This window comes from Temnothorax longispinosus, chromosome 3 (genome assembly GCF_030848805.1).
Source record: "Temnothorax longispinosus isolate EJ_2023e chromosome 3, Tlon_JGU_v1, whole genome shotgun sequence".
Classification (NCBI taxonomy): Eukaryota; Metazoa; Arthropoda; class Insecta; order Hymenoptera; family Formicidae; genus Temnothorax; species Temnothorax longispinosus.
Window position 1 is genome coordinate 4,695,479 of NC_092360.1, and position 22,238 is coordinate 4,717,716.

The window sequence follows — 22,238 nt, forward strand, 5'->3', positions numbered from 1 at the left end:
TATAACATTAAAAAATGTTTTATTAGCTTTCTATGAAGTATTTCTATGTGTTACAAATTATATGTTATTTTTTCCAAATTTTATCGAACTGTTTTTTGACAGCAATCATGTTACGTGAAAGATATTTTACTAATAAAAACTAAAAGAAACTTATCTTCACTGGTTTCGTCAAAAGAAAATTTAATAATGAATCTATTAGTAGGAACGGCGTATCTTCCACGTGCAAAGACGCATTTTACGAGCATTTCCTAAAATTATGACGAAAAACTGTGGGCGAATTAACCGTAGACTTCGTGACGGCAGAACTTCGACAATAAGCCCGGTTTTAATTGTCGCGACATCTGGGTGTCGCTTATAACCCTCCGGTCCTAATTCGACCCTACCAAGTCATCATCCAGATTTTGACCATCATGCAGAAGTTACAACCAGATAATTGTCGAGCAGTGAAGCACGTAGATGCTACCCTTCTTCGTAAATATCCCAAATATATTAATGGCGCAATGGTCCACACAATAAAATCTAACGATCGATTAAATTAAATGAACATATTAAAATGGGCGTTTTAAAATTGGTTTAAAAAATTAATATTTTAATAGTAATAAGAAATAAGAATTTTCTGATAGAAGAAAGTAAAGTATATTCAATTCAAAACAATTCAATTCGGAACAAATTATAATTAAAATCTCACCGACATAAAAAAATTATGTGTAAATGTGTACATTATTAATTTATATAATGCAATTTTACGTACACTACCCTCCATAAGTTTGGAAACACTCTATAAAATGCAATATACAGAAAATAGTACATAATAGTACATATGTTATCCAACAGGCTTTTAATATAAAGAATTTCCATTAATTTTTACATTCCTCAAAGTAACCACACCTTTTGCTTTAATGACTGCCTTGCATCATATTCTCGGCATACGGTGGATCAACTTTTGGAGTTCAGTCGGGATACGTTTCCATTCTTGCTGGAGAACTTCCCAAAGGTGCACCTGTGACTTGTGATTCGCTGTTCAACAAATTCAACTCCGAGCACTTCGGTGTCGCGAAATAATCATCCGACATATTTTCGGCATGTACAAGTGTTGCAAGTGTCCCAGGTGGAAATATATATGATTATTTGAACGTCTTACGATATATTCATACCAAAAATCTGCACAGATCGCTGCCGTGCGACTATTTATTTGTAAATAGTCGCACGTACGGCATCTGTCATAGAGTTTCCAAACTTATGGAGGGTAGTGTTTTTACATTAAATAATGACAATTTTAACAAAAAATGAAAAAAATCGTAAATATCACGACTATAGAGCGTGCAGTATTTTTGTTCGCGATGGACGAGAGGGATGGTTCCGGACAAAAGTCGAAGCGACACGGGGCACGGCGACATGTGACTCGAACACGTCTATCTGCAAATAATCAGCGCTTATTACCGGACGAGGGTTAATACGCAACGGCCGACCAGGTGAATCACGCCAGAGTCAAGGGTGCATGACGAGCAGCTCGTGCACACAACGATCCACGATTTACCCTCTGCCCGCCCCCGATTCGTCGTTTCGGAAAACACCTGCCCCCTGCCCTTCATTTGCGTTCATACGCGTAATTGTACGCGCACGAGCTGCCAACGTGCGCGATGTGTATCGGCACCGAAAGTCGTAAAGCTGTGCCGAAACGATCGTGAACGCCGATATCTTGCCGGCCATCTGAATATTATTTTAATTCGTATTTTCTGTTCCTTTCATTTTCTAAACATTATTCCTCAAATGTGCATTGTTTATTTTCTATTTTTTATTCAAAGAGTTTAATCAATCTGTGTGTTCAACCTATTAAACGGATATTCTAGGTTTATTAAATTTATTTTAGATTTATTAATTATATCGTTTTTAAATACACAACATTATCGATTTACCGACGTTAAAACAGTTACGATTATATATTTGGTGTACGAAACAGAATTTTAAAATTATTATTCAACTATTTTAAAATAAATTAAAATAATATTTTTTCTGTATTGTCTAAAGTGGAGAGATAAACTTATTCGTAAAAAACTTGATAAAAAAATTAATGAAGATTGTCTAGCGCAAGTTCTTGCGTGACTGAATGCTCACCAGTTTCTCGATCGCTTCTGTCCTCGGTCGTATTCTCACCCAGCATGTCCTGCAGCTGAAGCGGTTCCCGAAGGCCCAAAAGAAGCTCTTCGCCCGTTGCAATATCGCGAACAGCCTCATACACCATCTATTATCAGAATTGTTATTTAATGCTCAGTTCTTAAATCTTTCAGCAACACACAACACAAATATTTCAAAATAATTTAAAAATTCTTTAATTTTACAGTGCTAGGAATTATGACGTAAAAATTAATTCTGCAAGGCGCTTGTAAGTTTATAAAGATTATAAATTATGCTAAAATTATTTGTTTTTCATCTAAGCACTGGTTCGCACAACATGCAATTATTTTTAAATACAATTTTTGCAAAATAATAAATGTATGAAAAATTGTATTAGTTGCGTGACATTTTATTAAATTTTTCTACCGCAAAATTGCCATTTATACCTTAATGTTGTTGACGGTAAAAGAATCATTACAAACATTACAAAGGCAACAGTATATATATGATTCTTTTCCTACTTTATGTCTAAATCAATTATAATGATGTCGAAATAAATGATAATGTCAATGAAGAAAAAAACGGTAAAAATGGTAGATGCTATACATGTATTGATGTTTCGGGCATGCGCGTCTCGATTTTATTAAAGAAAATCCCTTCACACGCGACACATAATCTGCATGCGATTCTATATAGAGCTCGGGACGCCATGAAACGATCTTTATAGTGTCGTCACGGGGCCCCGAAGCATCATTACGACGATTCTGCAGGGCACTGATAGAGAGCGTCGCGTCCCCCATTCCCACAGCGATTGCGAGAGGGCGTATAGGAAGTCAGAGAAACGACCCCGTGGGGTGACTTAATAACTAAACACCCTGTATACATGTAGCTTACGTCGCGCCCACAACATCGAGGATACCATGTGCCACGGTTCACAGAGAGAAAGAGAGAAAGAGCCAAATGGACAGAAGTATGAGCTCGACCCTAAATTGACACCGTGACCTCCATCGTTTCCGTTTATACGTCTATTCGACGGCCAATCATATATGAGTACAGTGCTTTTAAAAGGGATTAGAGGGACAATCTGTTTTTTCAATACTTTCTTTTATTAAATTAAAAGATGGCTTCGAAATTAAAATCTATTTAAAACTTACAGGAACTAATCTTATCATTGAATCTTACAAATTCTGATATTCTTCTTTAAAATGTGATTTATAAATTATTGTTTTATTTTCTCAAATTTTCCTATTTTGCTTTAAAAAATAAATAAGAATTGTTTATCTCGTTATTGAACAGTGAATGTAACATTTTATATCTGAATGAGTTTTTAAAAAAATTTATGGGTATATTACAGGAAAACAGTCATTTGAAATAGATGGTTGAATATGCAGAGAACAATATGATAATTTTGTGAAGTACTAATAAGCTTTTTAACAATCGATGACATATGTGCAATAAATTGGAATTCTACTTGGCGCGTAATTATTGTTCCCTATTAACTGCAACTGTCGATCGAGTGTCAGTTGCGTATAAAAGTTAATTGAGGGTGAATCAGAAAGTGGCTGCCAAGTGTTTAAACATTTTTAACATTGGGGTGAATTTGTTTATAATGATGCAGCAACTCTTCATTGTATTGTTAACAAAACTGCTAATAATATCAAAAACCATAAAGATTAAATAGAAAAATTTGCATCATTTTTTATCTTATGATGAAATAAGCTGTTTGATATAAATAACACGAAAATATTATTTTCCGCTCGTTTGAAGCAAAGACTATAATGAGGAGTAGGACCGGTATACGAGCATTAATCGATGTTACAAAAATTTTTTTAACTTGTATCAAGATTTATTAAATTAACGTTTCGTACCATACTCGGACTTCATCAGAATTGTCAATTAAGCAAATAATTAATAAACTAACATATATCGGAGTCAAATCGCAATCAATCAAACATGGAGAAGTACCGCAATCACAAAGTCAAAAAACTTAAACATTGTAGAATGCTTTCTTCGCAAGTCAATCATGCTCCAGTTAAATTTCCGTTTTTATTAAATATCATCGTCCCGTGGAGACCCATGCAAGTCCACAATTTCAAAAGGCACCATACATTTCTGGACCAACTTAGTGGCAACTGAATAAATGTATTTAGATAAGATGATATAATATCGACTCAATAAAATAAATTAAAATTAAAACCGAGACTTACATTGTTCAGAGATGACGGGAACCATGACAGACAATAATTATAAGGCATCGGTATAACACGTCTGATCTGCGCGAAGAATCATCGTGAACTGAGAGAGGAATGAACTTGACACGAGGACAAAGAATGTTTGCAATTACCTGACAATTACCTGACGTGGAAAGTTCGTTTAAATTGTTTAAAACATCAAAATAAACTTTGTCCAATCATTCAGTGTCTTTGTTAGAGTTAATCCCGTTTGTTTGCTTTTTGATATGTATCATTTCAGAGATCATTCGTTTTTGAAATAACACGCATTCATTACAGTGATTTCTGAATTGTCAACAATTGCAAATATTTTTAACATCTAAATTAGTACAATTTTAATGCGAAATAATTATTCGTGCATGCCACTTGTACACGAGAAGCGAAGAAGTGAAGGATTTCTTTTTATACGCGTGTACAAGGCACCCGGATCGAAGCTCAAGATCGCAGATGCCGATTAGTGATACCAATAATTCACTTCTCTGCGAAATTATCTTACCACCGATCTGTACGCGTGTTTTTGCGCCGCAGGTAAAATGGGTTATGAAACAGGCAAACGTCGATTCTAATTGGTTATTAACGTTGTCTATTTTTGCTATTGCTATTCCAACCAGTAACTTGTAAGTTCTTTTCTTGTTTTTAATTTTTACGATTTACCTATATTAAATTACCGAGTTAGCGGTGCCGCGCACAACAGAAAGGATATGATTTGCTTATCGTACTTTATATCGTTAACGAAATATCGTATCGCTGATTCTCAAGCTCTCAATTACGTTACTCGATTATTAAATTTTCCTTACCTGACCGCCGATGAGTACGTGGCGCATGTTCACTGCGTGTGAGCTAGCAGTACTTCGAATATACTTTAGCCAATTGTTCGCCTCGTGAGATGCATCCAACCAGCCTCTTACTCCGCTGCCAGCTATGCGGACCTGGAACACATCCATTCACACACAAACGTTACTCTATAAATAGCTAATTATAATAACACCATAATATTAAGAAGATTAGATATTAATATATGATGATTAAGCGTTTTTTTCTGCGAGCATATAGTATTGCAAAATTATCCCCATAATAGTTGGTAACATAATGAAAAATCGGATCTGTTACAAGTATGAAAAAAAACTAAACTTCAACTTTTCAAGTATCACGATTTTTGTGCATCTTTGATTAGAATAAGATTAGTTGGTTCGGTTTCTATGCTAGCATGCTTTCATCATAGTTAACACTTATGACTATAAGTTATCACGCGACTGCGCGATAAAATTATTTTCCGGATCGGATCGAGGTGCATGTGCACGAAACGGTATAAAATAGTAAGCATTATATGTACTTCCGGCGGCAAAAAACCGCGACATTTTGGATCCGGAACATTGCGTTTAACGGACTGTCGCTCGCGGATATCGTTCTCTCATCGCCCTTGCATCTGCCCTGTGACTTTTCGCTCCAGCATCCACGAATCGTCCCTACTTTTAGGGTGAGACAAGTGATTTTTTTCAATTGTCTAGCGCGGTCTGACGCGACGCTTGGCTGGCCAAGCGTCTCACCCCGATGCGTCGGCGTCGTTCCTGGACACCCCATTTGCCAACGGGAAGCTACGAATATTCTCCTCGTCACCCTCGCCTCGTGCGGTAAAACACATTTTGCACTTCTATCATGAACCCTCCCCACCATTTACAAAAATATTTTGACCATTAACAGTTGTATGCGTCAAGTGGAATCGCTTACAATAATTATCGTCGTACAAAATAAAAGTATCTAGTTAGTTACAAAATAGATTGAATTGTCTCGATCAAATGTTGAGATCAAACATAAACAAAGTCTCCATTATATAAAGAAATATATTTTTTAAGACAAGTAAAAACTATATCATTGGTGATACGATGGAGACAATTCTATATTTTGTTCTTGCAATTTTTAAAAATTTGTTAGGATCTCATATCTGATTGTTTGCAATAAGAGTTGACCTGTAGGCTTGCACCACCTGCTGGTCTTAAGTACAACTAGTGTGCACGTTCATAAAAATCAATAAATCTCACAGGTGGATAAGGGTTGATTCTACAGGTAAGCAATCCCGGTCAACGCTTCAAATGATAGGAAATATTTCTTCATTGGGAACTTTGAAGATCCGCAGTTTGTGAGTAATCCTTTTGGATTTCAAAAACATCAGATGAACCGCAAGACATTTTGGTTCACTTTGACACTTCCTTTTCATTCACAAACCACCGTTCTTTCCCGATTCATAGTTTGATCTTCATCTTCTTATTCTTTTCTGAGCCTTTCATCTCATTCTTAATCTTTAGAATTCATGGAATGCGAAAACGCTTTCTATTACTATTTTTGTACGTTGCAGTCAATATATTTACATTTTTATATACTTTACATTAAATTATAATTCTTAGTTTAAGAATTTAAATCTATATATGGTATATATTTTTCATTATATTTAAAATAAAATAATTTATATAAAATCAGTTTATATAAAAATCGCAATTATATGTGATAAAACTTTATAAACTAGAATTAAATAAAAAAATTTAATGTTTAACTCCGTGAATTAATAATACAGCAAAATTAATATATTAGCATCTAAATTTTTTATAAAATTAGTTAATCGAAAGAGAGAAAAGAGGCATAGAAATTACATATATATCTATATAAATATAATAAATCCACATATAAACACGTTATGTGAATTGAAACGAATATATCGCAGCCTTGATGTATTAGTCCACGTGCAATTGAAAAACTCGTATGACAATTCACAATAACCGAATAGAAAACAGGACAGTTTGGTAAAGGACGCTGAAAAGGAATCAAGGCGGCACGAATCCTCGATAGTCATAATGGCTACTTTGCTACCGGGACCATTAACGTGCGTTTTTGGAAGATGGGCACGAACCTGAGCATTACAATGGAACTTCTCACTAGGTTACACGACAGATTAGGATCTGTCCCGGAGTCTCACCCACGACAATGATGCGCTAACTTGTGCATTGGCGTAGCAGCATACTTCGTTGCGAAGAATGACAGATGGCTTATTTACAAGAAGCTGATGTTAGAAGACACATAGCAAAGAAAGCAGATTGCAGGATAACAATAAAGAGATAAATCTATGAAATATGAATGTAGAACATATTGTCACGCATTTTGTTATATTTAATTCAAGAGTGCATTTTTTAGCATTTAAATTGAAGATATATTTGAATCCAACTGACAATTTTAACAATAAGAAACGTTAAATCTCAATAAACGTTAATATCGGTAACAACATTAAGTTTCTGTAACTTTATAAAACATACGCTCCAATTACAACAGAAAGTTTTTGACCGCGTTTTCGACATTTGTCAGGAAAATTGAGATGCGGATAGGACAGAAAGAGAAATTCGTCACTGGCTTTAACGACCCAGCGGGGAAGTTTCGTCCGCTTTGTCGGCATACGCGGACATGTGCTAACAATTCGTAGGACAGATTTGTCTGACCGTGAATATCTCCCGTGATCGTGCTGCGCCATTCTACACGAAACGGAAAATTATAATGCTAGAAATTGTATCGTCGTAAGCACGGAACGTTTTAATAGGTTGCCTCAGATCATAACGAAAATTTTTTCGTAATATTGAAGATCTTGCACTTTTCCTCTATGAAGTACAAAAATATATTGTTTCATTTTAAAAGTTTATATACTAAATAATTATTGAATGTACTATTTAATAATAATAAATACAAGATAAAATAATAAAGAAAAATTAATACTTAATAATTATAAAATTAATAATAAAAATTGATGCCGCGTCAATATGCCAGTAACTATAAGTTATTGCACATTTGAATTTCAAGTCATAAAAAATGGTTTGACAGATAGTCTTTATTCCTGTCAGTGTTAGAATCCGAAAATTCCGCGAATCGGAACTTTCTCGAAACAAGCAGAAGAAATTTGCAAATCTATATCGTTAAAAGACGTGTTGGCAAGAAAAATAGGCAAGTATAAGCCTAAACGCTACATCCTGTCCATCAGATAATCTACAGGACATGCGGTCGGGAAATCCTCGGATAGCTCGGCATGGGGTTCACAGGATTGTCCCATACACAAAATACGCGATCGCTTCCCTTTTCTTTCTCTTTGTAATCTCACACCTCCAACAAAGCGAAGCCTACGAAAGGTTTTTCTACGTTGCTTAGGTTTTACCGAAGATATTCCACGAAAAAGAAGCTGCCTGACAAGACACGACAGATTGTCGTTCTGAATGGGCCCTAAACGGTGACATACCGCATCGTTGGAGCCCCGAACGATTCACCAAAACGTAGTAATATCAACCACGCGCATCGATATCTATCGTCCAGATTTTCAGGGAAATTTGTATATCTGCTTTTTCAATAATTGCACACAGTATTCATAATAGAGGATCTACACTTATGATATTAATAAAATTTCTGTTATATTTAAGATCTCGTTTAATATATTTCGATACAGATATTATATAAAAGAAATACCTACATATTTTTGTATACCTCTTGTTTTTGTTTTCATTGCTAAGAACAAAAAGAAATAAAATTCTGTGCCGACGTTATTTCAAATATATGTATAATGACCAAACTATAATCCTCCTTAAATACAATTTTATGTGTTATATGCGTTTTTTTAGAAAATCTTCTATATCTCCTGTACAATACAGAACAAAAATCAATATTGAACTAAAAATTACGAAAATGGGCGCTTGGTTCCTTATTGCATAACTGAATCTAATTGATTAACGTAAAATTTTAATGGAGACACTATGGTGATGCTTAATTCTAAGCAAGCATTTTATATAACTCTGCATCAATACATTAATGACAGAAGATTGTAAAACATATATGATGAAAGCTATACTCTATAGATAAAAAGAAAGTGTCCTCGGCTATATCAACGGCCAGCGAAAGTTATGAATAAAGCGGATCGATGGTGGATGATAGCCCCATGATGGCCGACGCAAAAATGCTTTTAGCCGACACACTGTGTCCTCCCTCTCTTGCGGAGAAAATCCATTCCGCAACTTAACCGACTCGCAGAATCGTCGATGAGTGTCGACGCCACTTTCATATCTGATAAAGCTTTTATTAAAAAGACTATCAAAATTGCGATTATAAACCGTAAAGTGTGACTTAAGAAAAATAATCACGCATTTTTCTATGTTATCTTTAAACTAATTAATTTAATAGATATGTCATATAACATTTGTTGACAAAAGTTATACAAAAAAATGTACAATTGTGCGCTTCGTAATTTATTGATCTTAATCTTAAGTCATCTTTCGTAAGAAAAATGACTAGGCAATAAACTGGCATATTAAGCCTAAATAAACATGTTTCTTTCTTCGTATACCAACAACTTTTTATTTTTAAGGTTTATTATTAAAAGTATCGTGATTCTCAAACGAAATAATTGATTACCGTTATTAATATCGACTTGCCAGTGCAATAAACATGAATGCACCGCATGTATCCATCATGGGAGCGAATAAGCGAGATTATGCTCATGTGACATACAACAATGGCGTATCGAATTTCACTTCTCTATCCCCTTTCTACGAGAGAAGAGAAAAGAGATGAAAGAACGAGGAAGAGAGAGAGAGAGAGAGAGAGAGAGAGAGAAGAGAAGAGAAGAGAGAGATCGTCTCTCGTAAACATCAACTGCGTTATAGCGCATTGGCGAATTTCCCAGACTCGTCATTTTCCACTGTTTCGGGAGATTCGTGGAGTATAAGTGCGACGGGGGTGAATGAAACGGTCAATTATCATCCCCTAAATAACGGAGCTGTTTACGAGTTTGGGCGTCACGTAGCGCCGGCGCGATCCTTACGACCGACCGAAGCATTAGGCACTGCGACATCTTTGCTTAATTTCCCTCCCAGCATCACGAGGAGCGAGAAGAGGAGAGCTCTGGGAGCCAGCCGCTCTAGTCTTAATTAACGCTTGATTAATCCCAAGGAATCGCCTTCATCCCCCCCCCCTAAACTCGCGCGATTCTCGTAACGAAGTCTCTGATTCAGACCCATGAAAATTATTATAACGCGCAAACCTCTCGAAGCAACGGCGATTATTACCCCGAATTCTCTCACGCGAGATCACGCGGATGACGTGTTAATTGGTTTAATGATTCGTTTCCGTTTGATTAAAATTCATCGACATAGCTGCGCTTGCCGCCTTTGTATATACGCGTTTCATGCGTTTCGTCTATGAAATTACGTGATTTAGCGGCGCATGTTTGCACGAATAATTACATTACCTCGTTCCTATAAGCATCAAGTCGAGTTTTAGAAAACTGTGAGAACAATTTTGCGTTTGTGATTGGGTTAATAATTTTTTATGTTTGCGTAATAGGTGTACAATTCGCGTGTATAATAGGTTCGATAGGGTTGATTTCTCCCATTCTCCTATAATTCTAGTGGAAAATCCAAACCTGTTAAATATAAACAGCAACGACACATACACACGTGGATACAATATAAAATTATAACTCGCGCGATATATCAAATAAAATTTCGTAGTTTTATGATGATTATAAAAGGGTTCTATCAATCTTTCAAAATTTCTCTTTCGAATAACTTTGGATAATTTCGGCTATTAAACGTGGACGCGCGTTTGCTTGCCACCGACAATTTTTCCTCGATTGCATACATATTTCTCTAGTCATACTTGACCCACTTGACTCACGGCAGAAAAGTAATGCAAGTAATGACAGAGCAAGCGGTGCCCTCCGACCCGTGTCTAACACGCAGCAGATGCCACCCCCGGTACATACGTTCGCCTTCTCTGCAGTACGACTTCTAAGGGAAGCTACCCTCAACGTATCTAGCGGTATAAATTATATCCGAGTCGCGTCACTGCCAGCCCCTTATATGATCGATCATTAGAGAGGCTGACCCGCCAGAAAATTTGGCAAAATTCGCCGATCCACAGCCCGACCCTTCAAAACAAGTTTCCGCTTGCTGTAACTCTTGATGTAACAAAGAATAATGATAATCTTTATTTTTAACAAACGAATTGGATCGTCTGTACCTCTTTCTTGTAATATTCTCCTTCAATTAATAACTCCTTCACTTCTAGTTTCTAAACATTCTTAATAATAGTATATGTAAGACTTTAATACGTAAGAAAGAGTAAAGTGAATAAGAGTGAAATTGTAAAATATTCAAAACAAAGATTGAACTTGAAAAATTACTATATTCAGTTTCAAAATTAAACGTTGTCGTTTATATAAAATCTCAAAATCAAATATAATCCATGTGGTTATATAAAATAAATTTTATTTTATTTATACGTGGCGTATATTCAATTTTTTCATACTAAATCTTTATATATAAGTAACATCATTGAATGCTACAACAAGCTTTTAAAATTATTAATTAATGTGATTTTGTATCGCAGTATTTAAATTGGCCTAAATGCGCAATCGCCACTAATGATAAACGAAATAGACGCGAGGGAATTGAAAATTGATAGCCTCTATGCTTCTGACAATGAGATTGCTAAATGCGCATCTCATGAGCCGAGATCCTTCATCCTTTGCGCAGCATGCAGGACAATTAAGTCGACGCCGCGATTCACGAAGCTCTGGACTAGCCGGGGGCAGCATGATTTATGCAGGGCAATAGTCGAAAGCACACACGGAACGCCTGCGGGCTCCAGTGTATTCCTGTGTGTATATTGAACTTAGGCTACCTTCCTGCACCGGACCAGGACCAGATTAGTTCGGTCATTGTAGCAGGGCCCGCGCGCTCGCATGCACACAATCTGTCAACCCGGAGCTCCGCTCCGCCAATCTTGGTCGAGGTGGATCTATACGTGTGAAAACCAGGCGGCGGATATTCCGCGGTCGCGTGAATTTTCCAACAAATCCGGCATCAAGAGGCGGTTTTTGTGTACCCCCACGAATATCGCGACGTCCAGTGTCGTGGGCACCGCCGCGCCGCGCCGCGCCTCGCCGACCGGGCGATCGCCGTCGAGGCAAATGGAAATCTCACCGTTTCGCCGCGCGGCAAAAAATTAAATTCAATCACTGATCGTTAGCCGATGCTAACTATATAATTTCAATGCATAACATTTCGCCCGCGGCCTAGAAAAAAATTCCAATCAGTGCCGCCGGCACGCCGATGCACTCTTCGTAATTTCATTCGCCCGCGCCGTGGGTCATTGGGCTGATCAAACAGGCAGGCTTGCATTTCAAAGTGTCGTTAACGAACGAACCTTTTTTTTCCTCTCTCTCTCTCTCGCGTGACAAAACAATTACCACCATTGATTGGTTGTCGATTCACGAGTTAAATTGGGTTTACATTTTAAACGGCGGTAGATTTGCACGGACGCAATAGAAATTACCAATGCTGAGAAATTACCTTCTGATCAATGCGTCTAAAGCTTGATGCTTCGCTAACCGATTCTATTCGCACTGCTTGTACATCATTTCACATCGAGATGTTGTACACATTGATATATGTTTATATTCTAACTCCAACTTGATGACTATTAAATAGCCGGTTTTACAAACGCTAATTTTAATTAACTTTCTGGCATAGTTTAACTTACTCTCTGTTCCAGTATTATAAAAATCTAATATTGAAAAATATAAAAATCTGTTAAACTGAAAAAATTATAAGTTCCGTTTAAAAATAATAAAATATAATCTAGGTATATAAATTAGCTAAATGTTTTAATTTGTAATTATATATTCGCTTTGACCTGAAAAGAGGCAGAAAATTCATAAAACTGAGAAAGTTAACTTTTATTTAAATATAATGAAATATAATATAAGTATAATATACATCGTCTTTAAAAATGTTTTATATAAATATATGCTCGCTTCTTGACCCTAAGCGTTTCCTTTTCACTTAACTTCGCTTTTGCGAATACGCGCAAAGACAATGCACATCGTGTGAAAACTGTTAGCAGCGATTGCTTAACAATTCTTAAGTTTGTCTTTGAATGCGCATGATCACACGAAAACTCTCCTACCCGAGCACCATCGGAGGGTAATAGTTCCCGCGAATACGAGACAATCGTCGGCACATCAAAGGCGACGATTGTTTCACGTAAATTATTACCGAGCACTTGCCCGGCTTCTCGTTATGAGTTGGCGAACAAGTTCAATTAAGTCCACGCCTAGGAAGACGAAGGACGGCTTCCTACACACGCGGAGGCCTTATCCTACATCGAGTGGCACCATCAACCCCGCAAACCCACCCCAACCGTCGCGACGACAAGGGCAGAACGTTGACTACGAAAGTGCAGAAAGACCAATTGCCTTGTATCCAGCGTTGTAAGCGCAAAAGAATTTAATATTGCAATTTGGTCACAAAGATACAAGTGTTACTCTTTTTTTTATATTCTCTTATATATACATAATACGAATTTCTCATATACAAATTAGCAAAAGATCATTTATCTATATTAAAAAAAAAATTTACCCTTTCAGAAAAATTTTAATAAATCTAATTGAGAATTATAAGAAAGGCAGAATCTGATAATAGTTAAATTATAAACAATATTACAGAAGATTTATAATGTTAGAAAATCTAATAGATTACGTTATGTTTAATTAATTCTAAACGTGATTGATAATCTTAAAACAGGAAATAATGAAATAAGTTAGATAAATAAGATACATCTATTGACAAAATTAATGATTATCTACTTTTAAGATTTATAGGTATATTTTTGATCCAAAATTAATATTTGAAATAATAAGATCGTAGAATCAATCATTCCGAAAGATTGGGTCGAAAGGATAAGAAGAACACCATGAGGGCTCTTTTGACACCGATGATCTTGACGATTCGTCTCCTCCGTACAGGATACCCAGGTCAGCCTGACGACCAGGCAACACGTGTCGGTTATGTCTATTATCGACAGATAGCGGGGTAACGAGCAGGCGAGATTTATCACCCTCCGCTGCCACCCCAGAGGAACGGGATACTCGAGGGTGCGATGGGGTGCAAAACGGAGAATTGGAGTTACAGTTGAATTGGCAGAAAGAGAAGAGAGTTAAACCTTAGTAGAGTCTCATATGGCCTCTTAATGTGCCCGCGCGCTCGTAAACGATTTCCTCGAGAAGTGCCATTTTAATTAATGTCAACATCGGGAAATTACTGTATTATTGATGTGCATAAAATTATGTTACGTTTAAAATTGCGCCATACTTTATGGATGAAAAGAATTCCAAATGTTTATTAATTTTCGCTATTGTTGCCACAGATGTAAAATATTTTACGGAAGGTAGCGCATAGCTAAACACAATGCGCGACATCAAATATGAAAGACAGAATTAAATATAATGTAAATCGATGTCGGAACTCCACAGCGCGTTCGCAATTTTCGCCACCAGGCTTATTCGAAGTTCGCAACCAAGCGAACGCCTGGCTCGACGAACAAACGAAAGGGCGAACGCCGAAGATTTGTTCGCAGTTAAAGGCAAGTAAATTTAAATGTCAAAATATGCGCTTTAACGGCACGGGTTGCACAAAGGTGTATCATATCTTTATTAACATAAATGCGAGAAGGTGCTCTTGCGCGAGCGAGGACCTGGCAAAACCCGTCAATCAAAAACCCGATCCTCGAGAAAAGGGCTAGTTAGCCTGGTCGCCCTTGCATCGGTGCCCTTGCGAAAAAATAACGTATGCGCCGTGCGATGCATGCCGCTTTTGTAGAAAAACTTTTTTTCGGAACTGTTATATTATATTCCACGAGTCACACTCGGGCACCACCGTCTCACGAGTCGCCGCTCCCGTTTTCTCGCGACACTCACGGGTCAACTTCAGGACCGTAGTCCGGGACAAACGCGATTTTATTTATTAAAAAAAAAAAACATCGTAAAAAATACATTGTATTCTTGTGCATCGCAAACTCTTGCAAAGCATGCTTTTTTGTAGCGCATTTTTTAAATAACCAAATTTCTTATCCTGATTTACAGATATCAGGATTTGAATGTTTAAACACAGGTAACATAGTCCATGAAAAAGCGTACGTGCCATTAGAATATTGTCTCGCAAAATTAAATTAACATTTAAATTAATAAATGTGATACACAGGGTGCCGCAACTGCTTATTACATAGTTGTTATGTCTTCTTGACCGGTACATATATTCGCATAGATGACCGGACGGGGATCTTTTGATATCCTGGCGTGTCAGACGTGTGACAGCTCGGACAATACCGGAGATCCCCGCGTCACTGATTGTCACTTGTTTCTTGCCATTTCTTTTTCTCTCTTCGATTTCGGCCACTACGATTCCGCGCAGGTTCTCTCCACAGTTCGCCTCCTCGACGCCTCTTTCTCCTATTTCAAATTCAAATACGGGAAATCGCAAGGCAGACCGTAACCCTACGCCTTGAGAACTGGCGAACGCGAAATCCCGCTGACCATTCGGGTATCGATTTGAAAATACCTAATGCGAAACCCTGGATGCAGGAGAAAGATGATCGCGTTGCACTTACGTGTGCTAAGGGAGTTAATAAGGACGAGGATCGGCCTTCGAGGAGGATAGGAGGAGGTGGTGAAGGAAGGGGGGGAAGGTGGAAGAGCATAATGTACCTCATTGTCGAATCACTTCCGGGGCTTGACCTCCAGTAACGCCCTAAAGACCAGTTCGCATGGACAATGTCTGTGGATAATAGGCAACCGATGTGCTCTATTGTATGTCTGAAACGGCGGACGCGCGAATTGTCTAAAATACCTACTTCAGGATGGACCAACAATTTAATAATATCGACAATGCGATCCCTACCGATGCCCCACTCACGCTTTCGAGGAATTTTATGAAAGGATAAATATATCTTGGATGCTGCGATTTCATGAACTCCGGTAGAAAACGAGAAAGATGAATCTCGATGTGATAATTACAATGAACGTAAAAGAATAAATTATCATTTTGTAAATAAGTATGACATTTTTATGGCTTTCACGAAAATTATATTATTAACTCCATAGATTGTCTAAATGGTTTTTTTAAATCTCTTTTAAATTAAGCAATTATAAAAGTCATGTATTGATCTCAATGCGTTTGGTTTATATCAATAATATGGCAATATATATCGCGCATCAACCACGCAATGGAACTCGTGCGGTTGACGATGGCACGTTTCATCGAGGATTACCATTAATATAATTTGTCAGTTGCATACGTCGCTAACAGCGAAATTTTCCGACCGATTTGCCGAAAAAGTGCCCCGTATGGGCGACGAGGCGCGTGCGGCTGCTTCAACATGAAAAACAAGCGGTACTCTGGCCCTCCTTTTCTCCCACGTGGTCGCTCCGAAAGGCGAACGGTCTCCAATCCGAGTCAAGAGACTTCGAGAGGGGTTGCCGGCAACCGCGTGGAAAAAAACGCCGCCGATTTCAATATGTAGACGAAGAAAAGTGAAGGAAAATGCTGAAAAGGCAAAATATGCGCGAGTAGCCGGAAGAGTAGGAGAATCTCGTGGGCGTAAATTCGACATCTCACATGAACGATTCTCAATGATTCTCATGTAACATACAAGAAAAAAACTTTTTAATGGTGTAAGTGCAATATTTGTATACATATATTAAAATATGCTCCTCTCTCCTGTTTCTGATATAATACTTGTAATAAATAAAATCTAAAAATATAGTAAGGCTTATGTTTTTATGCAAAATAACGTTCATCTAACATTTATTGTTCTAATGCATTGATACTTGTTAGAATATAGATCATACTTTGATAAAAAATAAATTTCTACGCATTCGGGTAAATCGCGAAATTATTTTTCAAGCATGTCTGTCAAAAAATCAATCACCAATCAATTGACCTTACTTTCTCTTTCTGTTTTTCTCTCTCTCTTCTCTGTCTTTCAAGTCTTTCAAGGTCAGAGGAGTTGGTATTTATGTCGTCGTTGTCATTGTAGGCCACAACGATGACGACGATAGTAACTACTGCGAGAACAAAGCTGTATATACTTTTTCATCCCTCCCAAGCATTATCAATCTTGATTCCTTACTAAAGTTCCTAAGAGAAGTACGCCCGTCGTCGTCCTCCTTCGTGTCTTCCTCATTTACGCCCGCTCTCCTTCACCGATATTTCGCGTTGATCATTTAACTTGGGTTCTTGAAATCATTCGGCAAATTGGACCCCGGCCTTCACGCGAGGGGTCTTTCGGCCGAGTGAACTTAAGCCTTAGATTGGTTTAGTCGCCACGCAGGCACGCCGCAGGTCGGTCGTCCTGCGGATCACGCGTCACCGAACAGGATACATCGGGAAAGAAGCGAATTGCCTCCCCTCCTTTTTCCGCGTTTTTTTTCACATTTATTTCTATACTTTATCTCACCCTTTCCGCAAGATTGGAAAAACGAGGTAGAAATCTCGCGGCAGGTGATGTAATGGTGATACCTAAACTATCGACAACCAACTCCTGGATTCGAATCCCGACAATAACTCGAGATCCCCATAAAAGCGACTGTTACGTTCCCTTTCGCAAATTCTAAAGTAACGCATGTTGTAAAGTATAGCACAAAAATATATATTACTGTTTAAAAATAAAATTTTGTTCTTGCCTCTTTTATGGAAATAATAATAGAGGCAAGGATACACTTCGCGATACACTTCAGAAATTAATAAAAACTGATGATAAATATTTTTTCCATAAATTAAAAAATAATATTTCAATTGCTTGAAATTATTTTATCATTTTGATCATTAATTGAGATCACATTAATTAGTATTTCCAAATTGACCGGAAAATTGATTCAGAGCGATCATCCTTAATCCAATAATCCCATAAAAACTTCCTGATCTTCCGCGGGATATTTCGGGGTGGATAAACACCGAGGAAATTTGGGGCGAATTTCGGTTTCGAGGTTCTTGTTCGCCCTTCGTTGATCTCGCGCCTCGAGAACTAAAGTGCGTTTCCTGGAGGATGTGAGAAAAGGATTAGGATTGGGGAATAACGTGCGAATCGACCGAAAGGGAGCTTTTTTTGCTTCACCGGATTCTGAAAAAGGTTCGTGAGAGCCTAAGGATTCGTTACCGATATTGTTATAGAAATTTGATCATAAGGTGTATCCTATTGCTACGATTATAATATTTCAATATTTAGGATTTTAAGCAAAGCCTCTGTTTTGTGCGATAAAGTATTTTTATCATTTTTGCAATAAAATTAGCACATTTTTAAATATTAATTGCTATATGTTAAATCTTAGCGTCTTTCTCTGAAAATTGGAATTAAAAATCTGGATAATTTTGAAAACATTCTTTCATCAGTTCGCGTCTCAGTTCGCGCGGGATTTAGAATAAACATGAAATCGACATGAGAAATCACGGCCGACTTTCTCTCGCGATGTTTTCCCTCTCGCGCGCTCGCACGTTTACGCGCGTGGGGTTGATAGATCGGCCCGACGAAACGAAGGGGTAGTTTGGCTTTAATCGATCCTGTAATCGCCGGTCCGACAGTTGGCCCCGGCTGCCTTTTTGTCGGCAGTTAGATGGATGGTGCCATTTACATTTTGTCAGTGCGACATGCGCTAACGCCGTCGCTATCATATCTATCACACCCTTTGGACCAGTACACGATCAGTTTCCTACCGTCTAAATTTGGAAATCTTTTCTGACGCTCAAATGTGATGCAAATGTCAATTGATTTTCCGAAGATGGAACCGATCGCAAAAATCACGGTCGATTGTGTTGTTGCACAATCTAAAAATATCGTTAATTAAATTAATAATATTCTGACGATGTGAGGCAAGTAAATTGTAAATATTCTTATTACGCAACAGGAAGATCAGGAATCATCCGTTATTGACGATTTCATGGGCTGATTCCCCGATCCTGACTTCGGAACATGAATTTTACGGTCGACTTAGGTATGTGCGGTCCACCGTATACACTTCCAACCGATTCCATAGGAATCCGAAAATTTCGGAGGAACTGAAAGAAAAAGCTGTCCGAGACGATCCAATTGACAGATCTGTCAACGTGGATGACACCTTCGGCGAACGAGTCGACCAGGTGTCTGCTGTCGAAGCAAAGAGACGGCTCTGTCTATCTGCTCTTCCCTCTTTCTCCTTCACTGTTACCGGCATCTGCCGGATAATACCCGGGATTATAGCAGTAGGATAGAAAACCCACCGACATCGGCTCGAACGCGGAATGAAACATTCCTGCGCCGAACTCGAACCATAAACAGATCGATCATCTTTCAAACGGTTTGACGACAACCTAAAATCGAGATGATATCGAATAAGATTCGCGTGTGAATCCTCGTGAATCTCGAATAAATGTGTAAACGTATTGATGAGAAAAGTCGCAAGTATTTGAGCATGAAAAAAGGTAAACAGTCCTAAAATCTAATCCTAGATTCTTTCCTATATATATAAGTATGTATTTTATACGTACATACATATATGTATAGATATATTATATTATATAAATATAATATATTACATATAATTACATATTATAATAAATATGTTTAATATGTTTAAATATTATGAAAGTGTTCTCTCTTACTTAAATAATCTTACTTTTTCCATATTGATTCTTCGCATTAGACTAATAAGTAAATGCTCTTTTCGTTAGTCGGCAAGCATTGGAAAAAATATACCTGCAGCATTGATTGGATCCGATAAAAAGTTCCGCGTTGGGAGACTATTTCGCAACATTGAGAGCGCAGCAAACATCTTTCGCTTCAAAAGGTCAGTTTGAACTGATCGAGCACCGACCTATTCGCTTTACGATCGCCTCGACTACCTCGACTCCACTCGAGAGAATTCGAAAGCGGGCGGAAACGATAAACACGTACACACATCTATATACACCGCGAGAAGAAATATACGACTCACCTCCCACGCGTAACGGGGGTTGAAAGGCTCACTCGCCCATTTGCCGAGGAACGGACCGAATCTCGCGCCACGAGGGATGTCTTTGCGTGCGCGAACGTACGGGCCTCCGGGTGCCGAACCGCCGACCTCGACCTCCGGCACCGGTGACACCCACTCGCGACTCGAGTGATCCTTGGGCTCCTGCTTTATCGCATCCTCTACACAGACAAACGTCAGAGTATATTTATCGAATATTTATCGAGAAATCATCAGTTCATGAGCGATCATAGACTACACATAATCGCAAGATAATACAACAAATCTATTCTATTAGAAATCTAATCATTCGAATATAAATCTAAAGAATTTTATATGTTTTTCATTTTGCAACTAACAACGCTAAAACAAATGCCATATAAACTCGTGGTGAGCTTGAAGACTCCTTTGAACGGAACTGTAAGACTCACGGTATTCATTGTAATCCCGCGATCTCGAGTACTCTTTCCGCGTGTTTTTCTCATAGTCCCAGGCTGATTTCCTCTCTTCCTCCCTAGAAGACGGCGACGGTTGAAGTTGCTCCTTCTCGTAATTCCGTTGTCGGTCTATCCCCGGCGAGTATCCGCGCTGCTGATAAGCTGTCCGCGATTGCGGGTTGTACTCCTGCGGAACCTCGCCACCGGCCTGAAGTAACTTCAGATCTCTGTACACGGGATTGTTGCTGCTGCTGTTGCTACTCGTGCGAGTCGATCCGTTCTCCTCCATTTCTGCGTTCTCGCTGCCGCCACCCCCGCCAGTCGCACCCGATGTCGACTCGCCTTCGTCGCTGCTTCCTAGAGAGAATAAATGAGCCAAGATGTAAACCAGTGAATCTTAAATAAATACTTGAGAAATGGAATGAAATTTATTTGTAAATACCAAGGTAAATACCATAACGACGTTCGTAAGAGAGATTATATTATTATAATTTATTTTTAACTAAATTTAATTTTTAACTATGATTTTAGTATTTTTCCGGAGTTTCTATAACTAGTTTATATTTTTGCTTTTTAAGACTAAAAATATATATTTGATTAAATAATGTTTTCTTTATTCGATGTATCAGGATAAAATTAAGGCTGTTTTTTTTTAAGTTTGAATTAGACTCGTTGATTTTCTTTTTTAATAAAAATCTTTATTTGACACGTGTCAGTTATTTCAAAGATTATATATTAAATATTTATTACATTTTCAATAACATATTATCCGCCATTTGCGACAGTCGTGTTTACTAAGAAAGGTTCGTACATAGAACTATGATGAGAGACGACTTTCCGGAACGTGACGTATTGATTGGTCATTTCTGAGAAAGCGGTAGCTCGTTGTTCCCGCGATAAAGTCGCAGTTCGTGATATTAAACGCAAGTACGAGCGTTTTGTTGCGGGAAAGATCGCGGCTTCGCGTGTAAACTTTGCGTTTCGATGAAGGTGTCGGAAAATCATGAATAATTTTGCACGAGAGAGGTAAAATAAATTTGTATTTGCGGGACTCTCTCATTTCCCTTCTCTCTTTACGACTTGACGGAATCCTAGGCACACAAGGACAAGTGTCAATTGGAGTAAGCGCTATCTGCGGCACGTTTCTTCATGCGCAGCTGCCGCGTGCACGCAATGACACCCAAGCCAAGGATGTTTGCCGTGATAAGGATTTTATTGTCCTCTTGTCGGCTGTTTTTGATGCGTCGTGATGTCATACGGTGCAAGATATTCGTAGGGATAAAAAGGGGATCTATCCTACGTTTATTATTAAATAAGTTGCGATTATTTTGTCGCAAACGCGGCTGGTTGCTCTCGACGAAAATATATGATAAAAAACATACGAGATGCGCGTAATATGATAGCGATAATATTTAAAAAAGCATAAATTATTTAAGGAATGTATGCGTTTTAAACGCATTTAATTACGTATCAACATACATTCCTAATGAAAACATTAAATTTATTATCTACTCGTGGCAATTATATCGCGTTCGAAGTGACAAAGAGACGTCGCACGAATCTGATTTTGTTTGTACAACTCGCTTTAGCCGGATACGACGGGCCCTTTTTAACGGC

At 37.9% G+C, this 22,238-nt stretch overlaps 1 protein-coding gene across 3 annotated transcripts in view; it reads right to left on the reverse strand.

Moving 5' to 3' along the window:
- LOC139809606 (transcription factor hamlet) overlaps nt 1-22,238 on the reverse strand; it is an 80,184-nt gene that overhangs the window by 11,990 nt on the left and 45,956 nt on the right. For all 3 annotated transcript variants that reach the window (XM_071772611.1, XM_071772612.1, XM_071772610.1), the window contains exons 2-5: nt 20,616-20,978; nt 20,170-20,366; nt 5,144-5,275; nt 2,116-2,242 (exon numbers count right to left, since the gene is read on the reverse strand). In XM_071772611.1, the coding sequence (XP_071628712.1) occupies nt 2,116-2,242; nt 5,144-5,275; nt 20,170-20,366; nt 20,616-20,978 (819 nt within the window). The remainder of the gene's footprint in view (nt 1-2,115; nt 2,243-5,143; nt 5,276-20,169; nt 20,367-20,615; nt 20,979-22,238) is intronic.